Source organism: Artibeus jamaicensis, unplaced genomic scaffold, assembly GCF_021234435.1.
Source record: "Artibeus jamaicensis isolate MK-2021 breed Jamaican fruit bat unplaced genomic scaffold, CSHL_Jam_final contig_471, whole genome shotgun sequence".
NCBI lineage: Eukaryota > Metazoa > Chordata > Mammalia > Chiroptera > Phyllostomidae > Artibeus > Artibeus jamaicensis.
Genome location: NW_026521850.1, coordinates 4,467,558 through 4,488,624, shown reverse-complemented (window position 1 = coordinate 4,488,624; position 21,067 = coordinate 4,467,558). Strand labels below are relative to the sequence as shown.

The following is a 21,067-nucleotide window of genomic DNA, read 5'->3' as shown; positions in this document are numbered from 1 at the left end:
AGCCACTGGGTTCTAAAAACACCCGGAGAGCACTGGCTGGTGTGGCTCAGTGGATTGAGCGCCGGCCTGCGAACTGAAGGGTCTGCAGTTCGATTCCCAGTCAGGGCACAGGCCTGGGTTGTGGGCCAGGTCCCCAGTGCGAGGGCGCTCGAAAGGCAACCACACATTAATGTTTCTCTCCCTCTCTTTCTCCTTCCCTTCCCCTCTCTCTAAAAATAAAATATTAAAAAAAATAAAAGCACTCAGAGCAAATTTATATGGAAATGAAATACCTGTGGTTCTTGTTCACACTTAGCCATAAGAGAAGACCTTGTTTCGGAAAACGTCAGCATCCTTACTTCTTTGTTTTATCCTACAAGATAACACAAAACAGTTTCACAGTCACAGTGCGGATAGTTCTGCCAACTGCAGACGACCACGTGCAGGTGTCCGTGCTGTTCCTCCGCGTGCCTCCCACGGAGAAAGTGGGGTCGCACCCCGGGTTTTCCACGCACTCGACGTGGTCTTGTTCTCTCGGCAGTCGAGGAGGTGCCAGTCTGTCATTCAGTTGGGTGCCCGGTGCTTCGCGTTTCCGTTTCCGGGTTCGCACAGGGAGCTTCTTGCAGTGACTTGTCTGGAAAGACAGGCTGTGACCGCGGGAGCCCCTCCTCTCTCTCCTTCCTGGTTCTCTCTCTTTTTTTTAAAAAAAATATTTATTTATTTATTTTTAGAGAGAGGGGAAGGGAGGGAAAAAGAAAGGGAGAGACACATCAGTGTGAGAGAGAAACATGGATCGGTGTTGCCTTTCGTACGCACCTAGACCGGGATGGGATCCAGGTATGTGCCCCAGTAGGGAATCGAACCAGCGACCTTTTGCTTTGTGGGATGACACCCAACCCACGGAGCCGTAGTTGTCAGGGCTGGTTTCTGTTGTTGTTGGAATCTGGGATGGCTGCTGGAAAGGTGCGGGTGTGAGCCGGGGCGAGGGCTCCTGGAGCTGAGTGAGCCGTCTGTGTCCGCAGCTGAACCTGATGCGAACCAAAGGCCCCACTCAGGAGTCGTGTCCTCGCTCAGTCACACTCGGGGACACTCACCCCCTGAACGCCCACTTCACGCCACCCACTGAGCTCGGGCCCCGCAGAGCGTCTGTGCCTTCAGTGAGCTCCCTGCGTATCGGGGACACAGGCCTGACTCTCCTGAGTGTGAATAACTGGCGTGCAGACCGCTGCCGCGGAGCGTGTACTAGGGAACCAAACCTCTCCAGGCGGAGGGGCGTGAACGACCGGGGATGGTTGCTGGAGAGGGCTCACAGGCGTGAGGGGGCGGCCCAGGGAGCCCTGGGGTCAGGCCCAGTAAGCACCGTGGGTCAGGCCGGGCAGGTGAACCACAGAACGTGGGGTCATGGAGGCCAAGGCGGGGGGTTGGAGGAACAGAATAATTCTGTGCTCCATGAGATGCCATCATAGACGGGGTCTGGGGTTGTTAACAGGGGTCCATGCGCTCAGGGAGTGGCCTTGAAGGCAGGTGATGACCCCCTAAAATCATCGTCTAAATGTATGTTAGGTGGTGTAGGGTTCTGCAGAGAGTGCTTGCCTGCGACCCGATTTTCAGTGGGACCTCTCCAAACCATGTGAGATTTTATTTTTATTTTTATTTTTTTTTAAAGATTTTATTTATTTATCTTTAGAAGGGAAGGGAAGGAGAGAGGGAGAGAAACATCAATGTATGGTTGCCTTTTGTGTGTTCCCTGCTGGGAACTGGCCTGCAGGGAACCGGCCTGCAACCCAGGCATGTGCCCTGACTGGGAATCGAACCGCGATTGTCTGGTTCGCAGGCCCGAGCTCAATCCACTGAGCTACACCAGCCAGGGCCTTATTTTTATTTTTTGTAACACCCTTCTTTTAAAAGATTTTATTTATTCATTCATTCATTCATTCATTCATTCATTCATTTTAGAGAGGAGGGAAAGAAGGGAGAGAGAGAGCAACAGATGGGTTGCCTCTCACACACCCCCAACTGGGGACCTGGCCCTCAACCCAGGCATGTGCCCTGACTGGGAATTGAACCAGCAAATTTTCAGTCCACAGGCCAGCGCTCAGTCCACTGAGCCACACCAGCCAGGGCCAAACCATGTAAGATTTTAGAATGAATAGGCAATTATAGAAAATAAGGACTTGTGGTTTCTCAATATGGTAAAAGGACCAAGAGGTCCTTGTGCAGCAGGTCGTCTCGGACCTGCTTAGAGAGAGCGTGGCTCCTTGGTGGGGGGCAGTCTGAGGCCCCTTGGTGGGCGATGGTGAACTACACTGGTCTGGGGCAAGATTCCAGGTGCCCAGGGTTCATCCGTGTGTGGGAGGCATCAGGAAGGCTTCCTGGAGGAAGCGATGGGTGCCGTAGAACTTGGCCAGGTGAAGAAGAAGGGAAGAGTCTTCCCAGCAGAAGGGCACTTCCTGCTCCTTCCCTTTGAGCTGAGTCCTCCAGATGCCTTGATTCAGGTGTCACAGCTCTGAGTCCCCAGGCCAGGAGGGTAATGACATGTGACTTGGGCCTGGTGGGGCTCAGGGGGCATGGGGCTGCTTCCCCAGTAACCTGGAAAGCCTGCATGTTGCTTGAAACCCAAGGTGGGTGGGCGGGCGTGGAACCAGATTCTGCACACAGACGGCAGTCTGTTAGGGACCTGTCGTGGGTGGGCCAGACACAAGCAAGAAGTCCAGGTTGCATGCTGTCCTCAGCTTCTCACACCTGCCTCCCAGGTGCTGAAGTGGGTGGAGTCAGCGATCCAGGCCTCGAAGGTGCACCTGCTGTCCACGAACCACGAGGAGGAGGGTGAGCACACATGGAAGATCCCCTTCGACCCCAGCCTCAAGGAGGTCACCGTCTCCCTGAGTGGCCCGGGGCCCGAGATCGAAGTCCGAGACCCTCTGGGTACGTGCGCCCCGGGGCTGGTCTCCTCTTTGGCCCCGAGAGTGAGCTGGGAGTTGGAATGACACAGACAGAGACCTGGGGTGGCAGGGGGTTTGGACACACGGCTCTGGGAAGGGAGACACCAGGTGGAGGGCAGAGAGGGTCCCCGTGGTGGGCAAGGAAGCCGGGAGGCTGGTAGAAGCCAAATGAGGGGATTAAGATCAGGAAACTCCCGGGACAGAAGGCTCCCAGGGGTCTTCCTGGACACTCTCTCAGTGGTCCCTACGGTGGCCTGGCCGGTCAGTCAGGGAAGACATTGGCAGCCCGGTGTACAGAAGGGGAGCTGGGGTCACGGGGGGTGGGGTGACTTGTTGGGACCACCCAGGCTCGGTGTGCTTTGGGCCTGGCTGCCTGGCTGCTTGATGCTCTGAGACGCCATGGGCACCCGGTCTGGAGGCCAGGGGCTCACCCCGCCCCCTAGGGAGTGAGGAGGGCGGCGGGCAGAGGGAGGTGGGGGCCCGAGCACCACCTAAGGCCCCCTTTCAGTTACTCTGGGGAGCCTGAGGCTGGTGTGTGGAGAGCCATGGGTCCCTAGGGCAGGGTGGGGCCTCTGTCACCCCCAGGAAAGTGCCAGGGACTGAGCAGCCGTTGGGGCTTCCACAGGGAGGATTCTGCAGAAGGACGAGGGCCTCAACGTGCTTCTCAACATCCCTGACTCGGCCAAGGTCGTGGCCTTTAAGCCTGAGCATCCGGGGCTGTGGTCCATCAAGGTAGGGACCAGCGGGCCCCAGGCTGTGGGGAGCCTGGCTGCACGGAGCTGAGACACTGTCCGGGGGCCTGGGAAGCTGAGGGCTGGAGCGTGGGTGGTGGCATAGCAATAGCAGTAAGGGGTCAAGAACAGAGGGGAGTATTCTGTTTCGAATCTGTAAGAGGAACTGCAGTGTCTGGGTTAGTTAGGGAATGTTTAAGAAGGACTTGGAGGAACCACTTGTAATGTCCTGAAGTGGGTGTCGGAGCCAGCTGGTTCTGCGCTGTCCAGTGAAGAAGGCACACAAGAAGCAAAGGTGACCTCGGGGGAAGGCTCGGAGGAACCGGTCTGGCAGGGGAAGCTGGGCCTGCTCTGGTCTGCAGGGTGCTGGGAGCCGGGGGCTGGGGCAGGCTGGAGCCCCGAGGGAGTATTCTGGGGTGCGGCTGGCTGCTGCCTCCGGGGCACGTGAGCTCCTGCTGACGGGCGCAGGTTTGTGGAGCGCCTGCTGGGTACCAGGCTCTGGGCTGGGTGCTGCCTCGGCTCCTGCCCTGCAGATGCTGAGCCTCCTCGAGCCAAGGTCTCTGATGCCCACGGGGAAGGCAAGGCTGGGGTTGGAGGTGTGGGGGCACAGACAGGTTGCGGGCGTTGGGGGTGGAGCCTGCTTGGGACAGTGGTGTAGCTGGGGCTTCTTCCACGTCGTGCTGGGCCCCCAGGGAGCAGGTAGGTTACTCACATGTCTGCCAAGGTGGGAGAATTCCAAGTACTGACTCCGGGTCAGGCTGGGCTGGCACCTGGGCCCTGGAGCTGGCTGCTGGCATCAAGCACCTCGGTGACATGGGCCTGGTCTTGCGCTAGGTCTACAGCAGTGGCCGCCATTCGGTGAGGGTCACGGGCATCAGCAACATCAACTTCCGAGCTGGCTTCTCCACGCAGCCCTCCCTGGACCTCAACCGCACCATCGAGTGGCCGCTGCAAGGTACCTGCTGCCGGGGCTGCCTCCGGAAGATGTGGGCCTGCCTTTGGGAGACGGTGGGCGCTCTGGGGGCATCTACGAGTGTGCGCCCACGTGTTGGGGGGCCCAGGCTGGGTTCCCACGCCACAGGGAACTGAGCCCCAGGCCACGCCCCGGCCCAGGGGACACAGGGACCGTCTTCCTTTAGAACATGCTCCCTGCCCCTGAGGGCCACCAGGGCCTCAGCTGCCATCCTTGCTACCAAGTTCCCACCTCCCCCTTTCTCTTCCTTCAGGCTCGTTCATCAAGAGCCTCCCCTCCCCACTTTTCCAAGGAACGTCCAGCAGGGCCAACAAGCTAACAGGTGCCGGGGAGGTGCCAGCTTCCCCAAACAGGACACTGGTGTCTTGCTTCAGGGAGTGAGTGTCCTGATGGACATGTCGATGCCCTGGGGGCCGACAGGTAGCCCAGGGCTCGGTGAGGTGGAGGCGCAGGGCCAGTTTCAGATCGGAGGCCACCGGGTGCCCCGTCACTGCCCCTCGTAGAGGAGGCTCACGGTGGCACAGGCAGGGGTGTCTGGCCCAGGTAGCCAGAGCTCCAGGCCAGAAAACACCGTCTGCTGGCCAGATCAGGGGCCCCGACTTAGACTTTGGAAATACAGTCCCTTGTCATGGGGCCCGTGGGGAGGATTTTGCTGGGAGCAGCTCAGAAGAGAGATGGGGAGGGACCTAGACCAGGTCAGGAGAACTCTGGCCCACGGAACAGTGACCAAAAATGGTGCGTGCCAGGCAGTCGGCCCTCCTCTCATGTCTCCTCTGCAGTTTGTCGTTCTTACCAGGCCCTGTCTGTGTCCCTGCCGGGTCCCTGCCAGGGCCGGCAGCGGCACCTTCACAGTGAACAGGGGCTGCTCCCTTTTGTGTTTTGTTGCCCCTGACAGGAGGGGGCGGGGCAGTTTCTACCCTAAAGCCAGGAGAGCAAAGGAACCCTTAGCGAGAACTCTTTAGTGGACTGCGAGAGTAGGGCCTGAGAACCGAACACCCACCAGGAACAGACCCCAGTGTAATGGGGGCTGGGGGGTCACGCGTGACCGACCCACTGGGTTTCTGCTTTTGATAAAGATGTGGGTCCAAGATACTTTTTTAGGAGAGAAATATCAGAGCAATTGCAAACGATAAGTAGTGGTTGGCACTTGGCCCTGGTGCCGGGGCCCCGGGGAGCAGCCCCCGTGGCCTGGTGGCTGGTCGTCAGGGTGCGGCACTGACGTGCTCGGGTTTTCAGAGGAGTCTGGATTCTGGACTTGCGTCTGCCTTTCCCAGATTGTGTGATGTTTCTTAAAAGAAATGTCAGGGCCACGTTTCCTGGACCAGACCAACTAAAGCCACTGGTTCCTGGATGATGGTGTCTGAGGAAAAAAATAAAAAACATCTGAAAAGAAGGAGACCAGACAGACGTTCCCAAATTATCTAACAAAATCGCGAACCCCAAGTCCAGTTCTCTGTTCTCTGGGAGAGTGTGAAAGTACGTTTCCAACAACATAGAAAAGACGTCTAGAAAACTGAAGCAACGCCAAGCACAGGGAGAGAAGGGGCAAGAGTCAGAGAGTCGGAGTTCCCCAGCTGGGGCCAGTTCTCGTTGAGGACGGTCCCGGGGCCTGCCAGAGGCCGGCCCCCACTGGAGTTCGCAGATGGGGGGGTGATAAAAACACCTCTTCCCACTTACACTCCATGGGAGGCTAAGGACTCGGAGCGAAGGGGATGCAGCCGTGGGACAGCAGTGGCTGGACGGAAGGTGGCATTTCAGGACCACGGACAGTAGCAAGGCCCCTGGTTCCTTGTCCCACCCCCACACGAACGGGCACAGGGAAGAGAGGGGAGGGTGCTGGAGCTTGGCGAGGGGGGTCCAGGCAGGCTGGTCCCTGACCGACAGACCTAGGGCCCCTGCTTGGGGAGGACCCTGGAGCCCAGCGCAGACGCCAGCCCTCCTTCCGCGCCCCGCCCTCTGCAGGGGTGCCCATCTCCCTGGTGATCAACGCCACTGGCCTGCAGGCCCCTGGCCGCGTGGACTCCGTGGAGCTCTCACAGGGTTCGGGGCGGGCCCTCCTGACTCTGCCCGTGCAGCCGCTCGCCAACGGATCCGCCCATCAGCTGTGGGGTGGGCCGCCCTTCCGTGCCCCAAAGGAGCGCTTCTACCTCAAGGTGAAGGGCAAGGACCACGAGGGGAACCCCCTCCTTCGCGTCTCTGGAGTTGCCTACAGCGGGGGGGCCCCAGGTGAGTGACGGCTCTTACCAGCCCCAGATTTCTGTCTCACTTGTCCACCGGCTTCTTCTTGGAAGCCTGCCTTGATTAGATCGGATTAGATTAGGGAGTGTTTGTTCGTAAACTTCTGTGGGCAGCGAGCTCCGAGAGGCATGGTGCTGAGTGCGGAGATGCTTCAGCTGTAGCCCTGGCTCACGGACTTAGTACAGAGTCATCCATCCGTCCATGCGTTCAGCTAGGAGCCCATGTATGCATCTGTCCATCCTGACCCACCCATCCACCCAAACATCCACCCCCCACTCACCCACCCATCCAAACATCCACACACCCACGCACCCACGCATTTCTGCATCCAAACATCCATCTCCCCACACATCCCCCCACTTATCTCCCCACGCATCCACCTTCCCACCTCTCCTATCCAGCTGCCCATCTGTTGATCCGTCTCCCCACCTTCCCACCCGAACCCACTCATCCTTCCTTCCTTCCTTCCTTCCTTCCTTCCTTCCTTCCTTCCATCCATCCATCCATCCATCCATCCATCCATCCATTTATCTCTCTGTCCAGACACCTACCCACCCACCCACCCATTTGTCCATCCAGGCATCTACCCACCCAGCCACTCATCCAAACAGCCACCATCCCACTCATCATTCATCCATCCAAATATTCATCCATCCGTCCATCCATTCAAATATCCATTATCTGTCCACTCAACATACCTAGTGCGGGGCACTGTAGACACGGCAGTGGGCAGGGCAGTGGGTGGGGGTTTGGTCTTTCAGTGTTACGGTCCCTGTCATAACTGCAGCGGTGGCAATACGGTTCTAACCTTCCTTTCAGGCACTTTCCATGGGACAGTCCTGGGCTAAGCACTTGCCACGCCTTAGCTCACCGAGTCATTAAATGCTTGCAACATTTCTGAGATGTGTCCCCACTTCATAGCCGAGGAACCGAGGCCACCCACCTCACAGGGTTGCTTTGAGGGTTCTGTAGGCTGATGCACCCACAATGACGCAGCTCTTGGGGTGCTGGGAGCCTGTGCCAGGACCCCCACCAGGGCAGCTGCTGTCGAGTTGTGCCTTGTAGGCACAGGCCCTTTTGTGGTCTCATCTGACGTCATGCCGTGTTGGTCCCTGCATGTGCGGGCTTTCTGCTGGTTTTCTGTATGTCCCCGAGGTCTCGCGTCCAGATTGGAAGCCAGCAGAGGGCAGGGCGGAGCCTGGCTTTCCAGCTTGGCCTCTGGTCCTAGCAGGGGCGTCTGAGTCACAGGCTTTGGCTTCCTACTGGGCTCCATTCCCTGCTCCTGCCCGCTCCCCCATTCCCATGGTGGCGGCCTGGGAGGAGCTCACAGAGGTGGATGCCGCCGATATTCCAGTGTCTTCCTGGCTGGGGATCTCAGTGACGGGCAGACTCCTCTGCCTACAGCAGTGGGCTGCAGGGGCCACCAGGGTGCCGTGGTGGGGGAGGAGTTGACACTTCTTTCCAACTTCTTGGCCTCCACTCCCTCGCACTGGTTCCCGGCCACCCCCTCCCTTGGCCTTTTCAGCTTTGAGAGTTTTCAGAAAGGAATTTCAGCAGGAGAATAACGGCCTCTGTGTCTCTCTCCCCTGTTCTTTGAGTTGGGGCTAAGAGTTTGGAGTTTGGCTCTGGCTTTTGGTCCCCACCTCAGCTCTAGATAAAGGGTGTCTGCAGGCGGGAGGGCTGTGGGTTGGCCTCTTGCTTCCTTCACTACGTTCCAGGTTTGGGCGGCTGGGAGTCTGGCTGAGAGCAGGAGGCTCCAGGTTTGGAGACATGGGGGTGGTGAGGCCCGGCTGGGCCTGCGGTCTCCGGGCCTGTGTAGCTGGTGGAGGAGGAAGCCCGAGCTGGCCTTGGAGAGGCTTCCAGTGTGTGTGCGGGGGGTGGGGCAGGGTGGTGACCAGGCTGCTTTGCACACAGCTAAGGACGTGGCTGGACAGGCCACCACCCCTGTCCCCTGGGAGGGAGCCTGTAGCATGATGTTATCCGCCACCCTCCCACCCCCTGCTCTGTGCTCAGAGGACATCTGGCACATTGTCCGGCCATCACAGCAGGTCTGGTGGGGACGGGGAGAGGACAGGACAGGGCTGAGCCCATGCCTGCCATCACTCCTCCAGGCACTGACCCACCGCCACTGACCCTGCGGGGTGCCTCTCAGACTTTTCCATTCAACTCCAATAGCCAAGGACAGAATGTGTCATGCTCAAGACCAGGGTCAGGCGAGGGGGTGGTGCTGTCTGCTGGGGGCCCCACGAGGCTCATCACGAGCTGTGAGATTTCATCGAAGTCTCTTATTTTATCTCAAAAATGTATGTGTGTTCCCCGTCTGCAGCCATGCTCCAACTATGCTCATTTTTAAGAAGAAAGGCTTTGCTCCAACACTTTTGGGCAGAACTGACCCTCGGAGCAGACGTGCAGTTGGTCGCCCTGCCCCTGCCCCGCCCCTGCCCCTACCGTCGCCCTAGGGGAGCCCAGCCTGGGCAGCAGGTCATCCGATTTGGGTCTCACTTCCGTGCCTGACGTGGCTGAGGAGGTGGTGGCGCAGCCCGGCCCACCTTGGCCAGTCTGGGCACAAACCACAAAACAACCCCGGCTCTCACTGACAGAGCTCACTACTCTCTGAAAGCAAGCCCGGTGCTTTCCATGCGCCACCCCCACCCACTCCTCGCAGCCACACGGGCGGCACGATGAGGTCAGTGCTGCGATGAGCCTGCCTTCACAGAGGGGGAAGCTGAGGCTTGGGGGGTGCAGCAGCCCACACTAGGTGACCGCCCAGTGGGGGAGCAGGGGGCACAGCCCGGCCCTCTGGCTCCTGGCTGGTGCCTGTGGGTCTCTGTCACCGGGTGTGGTGGGGGCAGGCCGTGGGGCGGTGGGGCGGACTCCTGAGTGCCGGGCCCTGTCCCCAGGTGCCCCCCTGGTCAGCATGCCCCTGCGAATCCACGGCTACCTGCACCAGCCACTGCTGATCTCCTGCTCCGTGCACAGCGCCCTCCCCTTCCGGCTGCAGCTGCGGCGGCGCGGAGCCCCTCTGGGCCAAGAAAGGCACTTGCTGTAAGTGGCCGCTGGCCGGCGGTTGTCCTCAGTCACAGGGCTCCTGGGGGCCTGGTGCCCTGCAGGGATCTGAGGGCAGTGGGTGGCAGGAGGGGGACCTTGGTCTCGGTCGTGTGCCCTCCAGGGTGACCCAGCCTGGGCACCTCCCAGTGTGGCCAGGGGGGTGGAGGGTGGTCCCTGAGGACCCACCACTGCTGGGCCATCGCCCCAGGACGGAGTCACAGGCCTTCCTCAGCTTCCAGGAAACTCACCCCACGTAGGGTCTGGCTCCCCAGGGCTCAGGGCAGGAAAGGCCTCTGAGACCCTCCCCTTTATGGATGGAAGTCCAGGGCTCAGAGGGGGAAGGGACTTGCTCAGAGTCACACAGCATAATGTGGAATGTGCACGTCCTCAGCTGCCAGCCTGTTCTCACCCAGCCTCCAGGAGGACTTGGGGTCTCCCCGCTGGGCAGGGTTCAGGGGAACGGGGCCCCCGAGGGCGGGACTCTGCCTGGGGTCAGTGTGGTTGTGTGTCCCCAGCTGTTGTGTGTTTGCAGGGAGTCGGGCAACAGCAGCTGGGAGATCCCGCGGGCCTCCAAGGCCGAGGAAGGCACATACGAGTGCGAAGCGGCCAGCAGGGCCGGGACCGGGCGCGCCGAGGCCCAGGTTGTTGTCACAGGTCTGTCCCTCTGAGGGCCCCTCTTCACCCCCTTTCTGACTTTCCCCTCTAGAGTCTCCTCCTGGCGTGTCCCCATCTGCTGGGACTGTCTGTCCCCTAGAGCCCGGCTGCCCATGCCGCCACCTGCCTGCTGGCTCCCTGTCTGGGCTGTCGCGCTGGGGTGGCCCACGGGTCTCAGCTGGAGAAAGGTTGGGAACCTTGCCCTGCTCAGGCCATGCTCCCCCACCAGTCTTCCTTCCACCCCTGCCTCCTGGTGTGGCCTTTGGGGCTTGGCCAGCCCACAGGCCATTTCAGGGGCTACTGTCCATCTTGCGGTCCCCACCCCTTATGCCTCCATGTGCCCCCAGCTCAGGAGGGTTGGAAATGCTGGGCCATCTGGAAATGAAATTGGCTGTGTTTTTTGACCCGTGACCCCCGATTGTCTGGAGGGGAGCAGGTCAGGCCCATGCACCCTGAGGTGCACACACACCGCAGCGCTTCTGGGGCAGCCGGGGCCCAGACAGATGAAGGAGACTGAGCAGCCTGGGCTCCCTCCCCCGTGGCCCCTTGCCCGGTCCCCTTCCTCTCAGACCTCTGCCTGTGTGTGGGTTTCCCTGAAAACGGGGGGAGAGCAGTTCTTGCACCATGGGTGTGCTCCATCCCGCTGGGTGGCACGGCGGTGGCCAACGTGGGCATGGTGTGCAGTAACGGAGATGCCCTTCTCACCGGTGATGAGCACGGAGAGGCAGAATGGTGTCAGGAGACTTGTCCCCCGGCACCTACGCTTGCTAACCGTTCGCTGTAGCTGCCTCTTCTCTTTGTGGCGAAACTCTTTTAAACTTGAACTCAGGGCTTTCAACGCAAGTCCCTGTCATTGGCTAATGTACTGTGATCAGCTTCTGCCACAGGTCTCCCCAACACACCTGTACCCCAATATACTTGCTGGTGTATTGGGGTGCGTTGGTGTAAATATAGTTAAGAGAGAAACACACTTCAGTATCTATCTCTTTTTTAAAAAGTAGGCTTTCTTGTGTAATATTCTATGATAGCAGCTAGTAAAGTGAACAGTAAGGCCTTAATACCATTGAACTTTGGCCATGGTCACTTTCCCACCTGCCCCAGCATGTCGACCTCCAGTTCGTTTCTGCGGTTTTTAGTGGCTGTGGAGGTCAAAAGCTCTTCTGGCCTGGATGTCAAGGTCATGGGCTCCTGTGGCCTGTGTGGATCCAGCTTTCCCCCTGCAGGTCCTCAGGCCCACGCCCCTGGTTAGATGGTCCCTAACCTTGTCACTTCCGTGGCTTTTTCTTACAGAGACAGCGCTTTCCTTGGCCCTCCTCTGCCTCGGGCGGAGGCCGTGGTTCTGCACTTGGGTGTCACAGTGGCCCTGCAGTTTGCGTGGAGAATGGCTTTGTGCTCATTGTTCTTTCCCTCTTGAGGGGTATTTCTAAACCTGAGCTTTATTCCCGAGGGCACAAACTTTGCCTCAAAGGGTGTGAGGAGGGGTGTGTGTAGCTTTCCTTGCGTGCTGCAGTGGGTGTTGGTGCCCTCGGTGGGGGTTTGACGGCCGCCGGGAAATGTGCCCGGCCCGGGGTGGTCCCGGCCTCGGTGGGTTAACCGCTCTGCTGGCCCACGTGCCCTGAGGGATGCAGCGCTGGGCCTGCAGGTTGGCGCCCTCCCCCCATCAGCCCCCCCCAGAGCCTCCTGTCTTCCCGTCCCCACAGACCCTCCGCCGCAGCTGGTCCCTGCACCCAATGTGACCGTGTCGCCGGGGGAGACTGCCATTTTGTCCTGCAGTGTCCTGGGAGAGGCCCCCTACAACCTGACGTGGGTGCGGGACTGGCGAGTCCTGTCGGCCTCGACGGGCAGAGTCACGCAGCTAGCCGACCTGTCCCTGGAGGTCAGCGCCGCCATCCCCAGTGATGGCGGGCGGTACCAGTGCATAGCCAGCAACGCCAATGGGGTCACAAGGGCATCCGTCTGGCTCCTGGTGCGAGGTGAGGCTCTTCCCGCCGGGGCTGTCCTTCCAGTTCCCCACACTACCTTACCCCCAAAGCCCATCGATCCGCCCCTCTGCGCAGACGCCACCTTTGGCAGGCAATGTCAGCAATTTCAGTGTTTTCTGAGCCTCCTGAGAGACAGAGACCTAGCCGGTGTCTGGGGTGTCTCTCTTTTGGGAAGTTCACCCTCTCATCTAACCTGAATTTCTACTGCTGTAGGCCAAGCCAGTGTCATTGTGTCCTGACCTTTTCCCGTGTCTTTGAGTGCCTCTTTGTCCACCCCACCCAATATGTGGGACATGGAGGGAATGCTAGAAACTTCTGAAAGCCCAGAGATCAGACTTGCTTGGCGGGGTTGGGTAGCACTGACGGGTAGAGATGGAGGAGGCTGTTGCCGGAGCACCTGCCTGGGAGTCTCAGGGCCTGGACGCAGCCTCTGTCTGTCAGGGTTCAGACAGCTCCTCCTTCCCAGGTGCTCTTTCTCCAAGTGTAAGGGGAGCAGCGTGGTCAATCAAGGGTGCTGGTGGTGCTGCATTGGCCGCTGGGTGGGCCGAGAAGGGTTCTGAGGCTGTATCCAGGCCACTGGTGCAGGAGGGGCCATTTCTAGGTGGGAGTGGCCTGGGGCCCCGAGGTCTGTTCAAGCCCAACAAGTCCGCTGGCTTTGAGCATTCTGTTGGCCGGGACGGAACCTGCGTTTGGGGCCGACACTGTGCAGGCCTGGCTGCCACTCGAGGTCACCGGAGGTGGGCCCCCCCAGCCCAGGCACCTCCTGAAGCCTCCCTGAGGTGCTCTGTCTGGGGGTAGCTCCAGGGAGCTCGAGGCTTCCCAGGCAGCACTGGCAAGTCAGCCCCCGGGTATCCCCCACCATCCCCACCCCAGGGATGTGCCTGGGTGGCTGCCTGGTCAGCCCCAGTCCCTGAGGAAGCCACTCCTGGGCGAGGGTGGTTCAGGTTCTTCAGGGCCTTTGTTTCCCGCATCTCTGCCATCAGTGGCTGTGGTGGGGTGGGGGTGGGGTGGGGGCCTGGGATGGCCCAGTTGCCCCAACAGTTCTTTTCCTTGAACTGCAGAGGCTCCGAAAGTCAGCATTGATACCAGGTCCCAGCGCTTCTCCCAGGGCATGGAGGTGAGGGTCCACTGTTTGGCCTCTGGGTCCCCTGCGCCTCATATCTCCTGGAGCCGAGACGGTCACACCCTGCAAGAGGACAGCAGGTGAGGGGCCCAGGGCCTCCAGGGACTCCCAGGGGACCTGTCCCAGCCTCAGTCTCCAGGGGTCGTTTGAGACTCAGGAGGGTGATCACTTTGGAACCGTGAACAAAGCCTCACATGGGCTCCGGGGTCAGGAGCTGCAGCCATGGAATCCAGGAGCCCTGAGCCTGGATCTTGCCCCTGCCAGTCAGGCTGTGTGACCTTGGGCAAGTCACCTCACCTCTCTGAGCCTCCTGAATGAGAAAAAGCCATGTATGGAAAGTGCTGAGCACACAGCTCGGCACAGAGCAATGGTGTGGAGTGTGGTCACTGGAGATGTTAATTAGTCTGTTGTTAATGATGTCTGGAGCGCCCTCACATGATCCACCCTAATCAGCCCCTTGTTGCCGAACACATTTAACTTTGTGACTCCAGAATCCACGTGGATGACCAGGGGACCCTCATCATTCGAGGAGTGGCCCCAGAGGATGCTGGGAATTACAGCTGCCAGGCTGCCAACGAGGTCGGCACGGACGAGGAGACGGTCACCCTCTACTACACAGGTACCCGGGCCTGGGCATCTCAGGGGAGGGGCCTCCATCCCACCCACAAACACCGAGCATCTGCTGTGTGCCAGGCGGTGGGGACATACACATGGTCCCTGCCTGGTGGGGAGGCACTGCACAGATAAACAAGGCACTTTGGGGAGGAGGGTGCATAGAGCAGGGCGGGGGGGGGGCGACGTGCCAGGTGGGTAGAGGGGACGAGGCTTCACACACAGGACCCGTTGAGGCCTCCGTGACAGACAGGAATGAATGGGACAGTGCTGCCACCAGAGGGACCAGCAGGGTACTGGCCCAGCAGCCGGAATGAGTCCTGGGTACTCCTGGGGCTGCCAGGCAGCTGGTGTGGAGTAGGGGGAGGTGGGGGGCAGGGGAGGGGCTGGCACCCCATGGAGAGCGTTTGAGGACCTTGTAGGGTTTTGGCTCCCAGGGCTGCTTTGGTGAGGGACAACGGGGCATTTAGCCCAGGGGCGACTGGCTTCGACTTGGGGTCCTGGGTGGGAAGCTCGAGAAACACCAGCTGTGGCTGAATTTTTCTGGGGTGACTGACTGTCCTGAGTGGCAGGGGATGGGGAGGAGGCAGGGTGCTCAGGTCCTCCTGCCAGCAGCCCCTCCCCAGCTGTGGGAAGCCACATTCTCATTCTGGGGGTGTTGTTGGTCCGTCCCCAACCCTGCCTCTGCGCCCCACACAGACATGCCGTCCATCTCTGCCGTGAGTGCGGTGGTCCTCACCGCGGTCGGCCAGGAGGCCGTGCTGGCGTGCGAAGTGTCCGGGGTGCCACCACCCCGGGTTGTCTGGTATCGAGGTACGTGGTGTGGGGAGGGGGGCCTGTCAGGGTCACGGAGAATCAGCTTTCCAGAACAGTCACGGGGGGAGCACTTTGAATGGGGTGCCTGGGGATAGGGGCCTATTTCTGCAGTGCCCCGCCCCCCACCAGAGCCCCGGTGTAGGACGGCTCAGGAGTTAGGAGCCCTGCGTGACCTTGGACAGGTGAGCTGACGTCTCTGAGCTGGCTTCCTGTTGTGGGAGGTGGGGAGAGTCCAGGGTGGTTTGTGTGAGGATGAAAGGAGTCCGAGTAAGTGTCTAGAAGGCGCCCGGCACGCAGGCCGTGCTCAGTGTTCATGGTGCAGACAGCGGCGGTGACGTGGGATTATCTGAGTGATGGGAGAGATAGCAACAGGGCTGCTCTGAGGCTCTTGAGTTCGTGGGTACAGAGCGTTTTCTTGGTGCCGGGTGCCGAGCTGATGTCTGATTGATGGGCTCTGTTCTTACACCCCCACCAGTGGGTGTGGGTGCTGGGCTGCCACCTTGGCCTTTCTCGGAGCAGAAACTGGGCTCCTGCTCAGCTGTCAGCCGGTCCCGTGCCGCCCCTCCCCACCGGATGCTCTCCCTCCTTGGCAGCACCTGTCTGCCATCTTGTCACAGCCTCACCTTGACTTTGAGAAAGGCAGGGATTATCTCAGAGTTCCAGCGGGCAGGGTTAGCTTCCAGCTGGAGCATTTTCTCCCAGGTCAGCAGCCAGTGGGTGGCAGAGGCCTTGGGGACTCCTTGGTCAGGGGTCACGTCACCGCATTTCTGGCTGAGAGCCCTGCCAGTCCTGGGACCTCCTTTTAAAGGGGAAGCTCTCAATGGGATGTCATTTTGCCTTATAAGGGAATGAGATTCAAGTTGCGGGACAATGTGAATATAGTCAACTCCACTGAACCGTACACTTAAAGATGGTTGAGATGGTACATTTTGTGTCATGTGATTCTTGGGCCACCGTTAACTGTTTTGTTTGAAAAAAGGAATGCCATTCTGATAAAACATGGATGGACCTTGAAAATGTTATGCTAAGGGAAATAAACCAGACACAGAAGGGCAAGTATTACAGGATCCCACTCTCCTGAGATCCCTAGAGACACCAACCACAGGGACAGGGAGTAGTAGTGGCCGCCAGGGGCCGGGGGAGGGGAGGTGGGGAGGTTCTGTTCAGGAAGAGGATGGAGTTCCATGGGCGGATGTGGCCATAGGTGCCCGACAACCAGAATGTGCCCAGTGCCACTGAATTGGACACTGAAAGTGCTTAAGATGGTAAAAATTTGTGTTATGTATACTTTACCACAAATGAAAAGTTAAATTAGGTTTTAAAAGGGGGTTCAGAACCCCGGAGTCTGTCAGGCCTCAGGAGCCTGGGGGAGGGCCTCAGAGGGGCAGGCATGGGGCGCCCACCTCAGGGTGGCCCCAGGACCATGCCGGAGCCCGTCCAAACCTCAGTCTGGAACCGAGGGCAGAGGGTGGGGACCCCCGAGGGAGGCCCAGGCAGGGAGTTCTTCGCTGACGGGCTGTCACATGTACAGGAAGTCTGGGTCTCACTCCTGGTCAACCAAGGGACTCGGGGAACTGGACCTCGCAGTGCTGGCTTAGTTTTTTCAAATTGTGGCAGAACACGCATAACAGACAGTATCCCTTCTTCACCGTTTCTGGGTGCACAGCCCGGTGGTATTAGCTACGTTCACACTGTTGCATAAGCATCACCACCATCTGTCTCCAGAACTTTTTGCATCTGGCCAAACTGAAACTCTGCCCCACTGACTTTTGGCGGGAACCCTCCCACTGTCCCCAGGCCCCAGCCTTGTGAGCTGTAGGGGCCCAGGGTCAGGAAGTTGCCCATGGTGACTGTGGGCCCTTGCCTGATGCTGTCTCATCTCCGCTCCAGGGGGCCTTGAAGTGATTCTGGCCCCCGGGGACTCCAGCTCTGGGACGCTTCGGATCCCTGTGGCCCAGGAGAGGGATGCTGGCGTCTACATCTGCCAGGCTGCCAGCGAGCTGGGCGACGCCTCTGCGGAAATCCGGCTGGAGGTTGGACGTGAGTGCACACCTGTCCCCACCTGCCCGCCCCGTCCACCTGCTTCTGAGCAGGTAGGACAGAACCCCTCCAGGTCCCTGGCCAGTGTGGAGTTTGCACCATGTAGCTCCCAAGCACTTGGGGACCAGGGAGGTCCGAGGGAGACAAAGCACGCGGTACCTTTTTCCTCTTTCCTCCGTGTTGAGTGTATCGGGGTGATGCTGATTAATGAAATTGTACAGGTTTCAGGTGCACAGTTCCACAGCATGTCACCTGTACACTGTATTGTGTGTCTGCCACCCCAAGTCAAGTCTCCAGCCATCACCATCTGTCCCCCTTACACCCTTCTCCACCTCCCCCTACCGCCTGCCCCCAGTGCATTACCTCTTGCTGGGTCACAGTTGCCCCAGTGCTCTGTGGCTTAAAACAATAAACATTTCTTATCTCTCAGCTCTGGAGGGTCAGGGTTCTGGGAGCCTCTTAGCTGGGTGCTTCTGGTGCTGGGCCTCCCAGCGCTGCAGTTCCTGTGCTGCCCTGGTGGGGGCGCCAAGGGGAAGGCCTCTACCTGCTCACGTGGCCGCTGGTGGGTCTGTCTGGGTTCTCACCACAAGGGCTTGTGCAGAGGCGTGTTGGGACCTGGCATCCTGGGAGCAGGGAGGTGGGAGAGAGGGAATGAATCTGAGTCCTCGGAGCCAGCTGCAGTCTTGGAAGTGACCTGCCATCACTTCTGCCGGTTGCAGTCTGTTGGTGGCACAGACTGGCCTCGGGACACAGAGAGGTGGGAGGCTGCACAGGGTGCGGACCCCGGGGGCAGGCCTCCCTGGGGCTGTCCTGCAGGCCACCTCCCACAGAGACAGGCTTGGGCCATGAGACCGAGCTCTAGGCTCCTCGCCATCCCTCACCATCTGTGGGTTTTGGTCAAGTCGTCTTCCACTCTTGGTTTCCCCCAGCTGACCGTACCACTTTCTATCCTGCCTGACCGTGAGGGCTCAGTGACGTCGGGCACAGAATGCTCAGCGCAGGGTTTGGCCCATTGCGCCTGCTTCATAAATGAGAGGCCAGCACCCCGGTTTCACAGGCGGGGAGTCCAGAGTCTTCTGTGGCCCACGCACGGCCTTGGTGGTGGGAACCGTGATGTCTGAGCCCCAGGCCTGGGTCCAGGTGCCCGGAGTTGCTCAGAGGTTGTGGGCACCGTTCCTTGGCATGCTGAGTGGGGCGGATCAGGCTCGGAGGGTTTGCTGCAGCTGCAATGGGAGAGACAGGTGCTGGGAGGTCCAGGAAGTGCAGGGAATCGAGAATGTGCTTTTCTGGACTGGATGGCCAGGCGGGGCCAGGCCGGGCGGGCTGGGCTGGGCAAGGTGCTCCGGAGGGGATAGAGCCCCGGGTGGAGCAGGCCCAGTGAGCTGGGTCTGGCCCTGGGGGTGACAGTGCCGTCTCAGGGATCCTCCTAGGTTTGGGGTGCCCTTAGCCTTCATTCATTTGTTCCTTCATTCATTCCTCCAACACATGGTTGCCAGGTGACCAGGCCCTGTGTTGGGGACACAACAGCATCTGCCTTTGTGTTGCTGGTGGGTCACTGAGAATACGTAGAGCACTGAGTGTTTGGGGGTGGCATCCCTGGAGTCTGGGAAGGGGGCTGCCCCAGCTCTGGTGACTTGGGAAGGCTTTTTGGAGGAGACAATGTCCCAGCTGAGCCCAGAGCAGTCAGTTGGGTGACGAGCTGCGGAACAGCGTTCCAGACCAAGGGAGCAGTGTGTGCAGATCGCCCTGCCACAGGAGAAGCCAGGCAGAAAGTGAGGCAACATCGAGAGGGTGGGGAGAGGGGCTGCGAGGCGGTGGCTACCTGCTGCGGTCACTCCTGGCCTGGCCTCGGGAGCCGGCCAGAGCCCAGGCTTTGTCCCACGGGGGCAGTGAGAGGTTTTAAGGAGGCGAGATGCGCACTCAGACTTTCCCCGCACAGCAGGGCTCACCGGTGGGGCAGGGTGGGTGTGTGAAGATGAGGACTTAGAGCTTGGTTATAATAATACAGGCATAAGCTGACGCTTCTACAAATTTGCCTAGTGCCAGGGCCAGCTCTGAGCAGGGTCATGTACCAACCTGTAATCTGCTCACCCCTTTAGGGCGAAGGCTACCGTTATCCCCTTTATAGATGGGGAAAACGAGGCACAGAGAGGTTCAGTAACTTGTCCATGGTCACACAGCCGGAAAGTGGCACAGCTGAGAGCTGAACCCAGGGTCCTAGCCTTTAGTCCTGGGACTTGACCCTAATGCCCACCAGCAGGGAGAGCTCAGACGTTGCTTCCCTCTCGGAGCTGCGGGCTCCTCATCTGCAGGATGTCTCAGGTGTCATGTGAGTGAGTGATGAGAATGGTCTGGAACTCGGTGGGTGCTGGTCAGTGCCACGGTCCTAGTTATCAGTCAGTGGGATCTGGGTGAGCGGGGAGGGTGCTCCAGGGTGGGCTGCCCTTGGCATTCCCCTGGGCAGCCCCCTGTTGCTCCACATCTGCTTTCTTTTTAGCAAGGCCTTATTTCTTTGGGGCCCTATTGTTCCCCTGCCAGCCGTTGCCCTCGGGGACCGTCTCCCCCACGTCAGAGGGAGGAGGCAGCTGGCATCCTACAGGCAGTGCTGTGGGTGCCGGGCCACTGTGCCTCTGGCTTTCAGGCCAGGGGATGGTGGACGGGGCCCTGGCACCACGGCCTGGCGGCAGTGGTGGGAAATTGAATTTCCTGCCCATCTGGGTGGCAGCTGCGGTCCAGCCTTTGCGGCCAGGCTGGCAGAGGCCTCCCAGCCAAGAGCAGGTGGGCACCAGGCCCATTTCCTGCTGCTGAATTGGAAACTGCCTCCCTGGTGGCATTTGGGGTCACCTCAAGGAGGGCAGCCGCCTCCTGCAGGACAGCAAATCGCTGTGTGTGTGGACCAGCCTGCGGGGGGGCTTTCGAATCGGCTCTGGACCTGGCATGTGGCCCCCGAGTCCTGGGTCTGTGTCCAGGTCCTGCTGCTCCTTTGGCCAAGTGATTTACCTCCCTGAGCCCCGCTGTCCTCAGCTGTGAAATGGGCACAATAGGAACAGAGTCTGCGCGTTGGGTCCCTGAGAAGTTGAGTGAGACCACGTGTCTTGTCCGGGGCTCACATGGGGGGACGTACAGCACGCTGGTAGTCGGCAGGCCGGCTGACAAGGGCCTGCTGGGGCAGAGAGAGGTGCGCCGACTTGTGCCACGGCAGGTGGCTGGGCTCTGTGGTGGCCACCCCCTCCCCACACCCAGGGCCCTTTCTGTTGAAGAACTGTCCTGAAATACATCATCTCTGCCTTGCTGGGCTTCTCTCTAAATGCATGTGCGCCTGTCCCTCTCTCTGCCTGTCATTTCACTCCCTGATTCTTAGTCCCAACCTCCTCCGGGGTCCACCTTGGCCCTCTGTGCTGTCCTGCTGGCCAGCCGAGTGGAGGCTGACGGGCTCTCTCTTTCCCGCCGGCTCTGCTCCAGGCCTCTGAGCCTCGGAACCCGGGGTAGGCAGCAGAGGGGATGGGGGGCTGCAGGGTCTCGGGCGATGAGAAAGGGTCCTGGGACTTGCAGATGCTCGAACCAGGGTAAAAATAGAGCTCCCTCTGTATGGATGGGGAAACCGAGGCCCTGAGTGGTAAAGGGGTTTGCCCAGAAGTACCCAGTGGGGCTGGGGCGGTGCGGGGGCCCTGCCCGGGCCATGGACCTGCAGGCCGGTGTCCCTGGTGCTGAGGACTGAGTGGGAGAAATGGAAGTCGGCATTTCTGTCGCGGTCACTCCTCAGCATCTGTTAGAATCCATGGGGGTCTTCCTGAAGGGGGTGTGGCCCCCCAGCTGGTTCTAGTCTCCAGCACCCTCCACTCTTCCGAAGAGGCGGTGGTGGGTGGGGAGGCAGAGGGAGCCCTGGGAGGCCCCACGGGAGGTCCAGGGCAGCCCCTGTGGTGGCCAGA

At 59.9% G+C, this 21,067-nt stretch overlaps 1 protein-coding gene across 1 annotated transcript in view; it reads left to right on the top strand.

Annotated features, from left to right (window-relative positions):
• Nucleotides 1-21,067, top strand: part of HMCN2 (hemicentin 2) — a 130,574-nt gene that overhangs the window by 20,307 nt on the left and 89,200 nt on the right. The window contains exons 5-15 of the mRNA XM_053667844.1: nt 2,733-2,904; nt 3,547-3,653; nt 4,487-4,607; nt 6,588-6,851; nt 9,764-9,908; nt 10,444-10,565; nt 12,266-12,538; nt 13,609-13,750; nt 14,162-14,289; nt 14,982-15,095; nt 16,989-17,138. Coding sequence (XP_053523819.1) covers nt 2,733-2,904; nt 3,547-3,653; nt 4,487-4,607; nt 6,588-6,851; nt 9,764-9,908; nt 10,444-10,565; nt 12,266-12,538; nt 13,609-13,750; nt 14,162-14,289; nt 14,982-15,095; nt 16,989-17,138 — 1,738 coding nt within the window. The remainder of the gene's footprint in view (nt 1-2,732; nt 2,905-3,546; nt 3,654-4,486; nt 4,608-6,587; nt 6,852-9,763; nt 9,909-10,443; nt 10,566-12,265; nt 12,539-13,608; nt 13,751-14,161; nt 14,290-14,981; nt 15,096-16,988; nt 17,139-21,067) is intronic.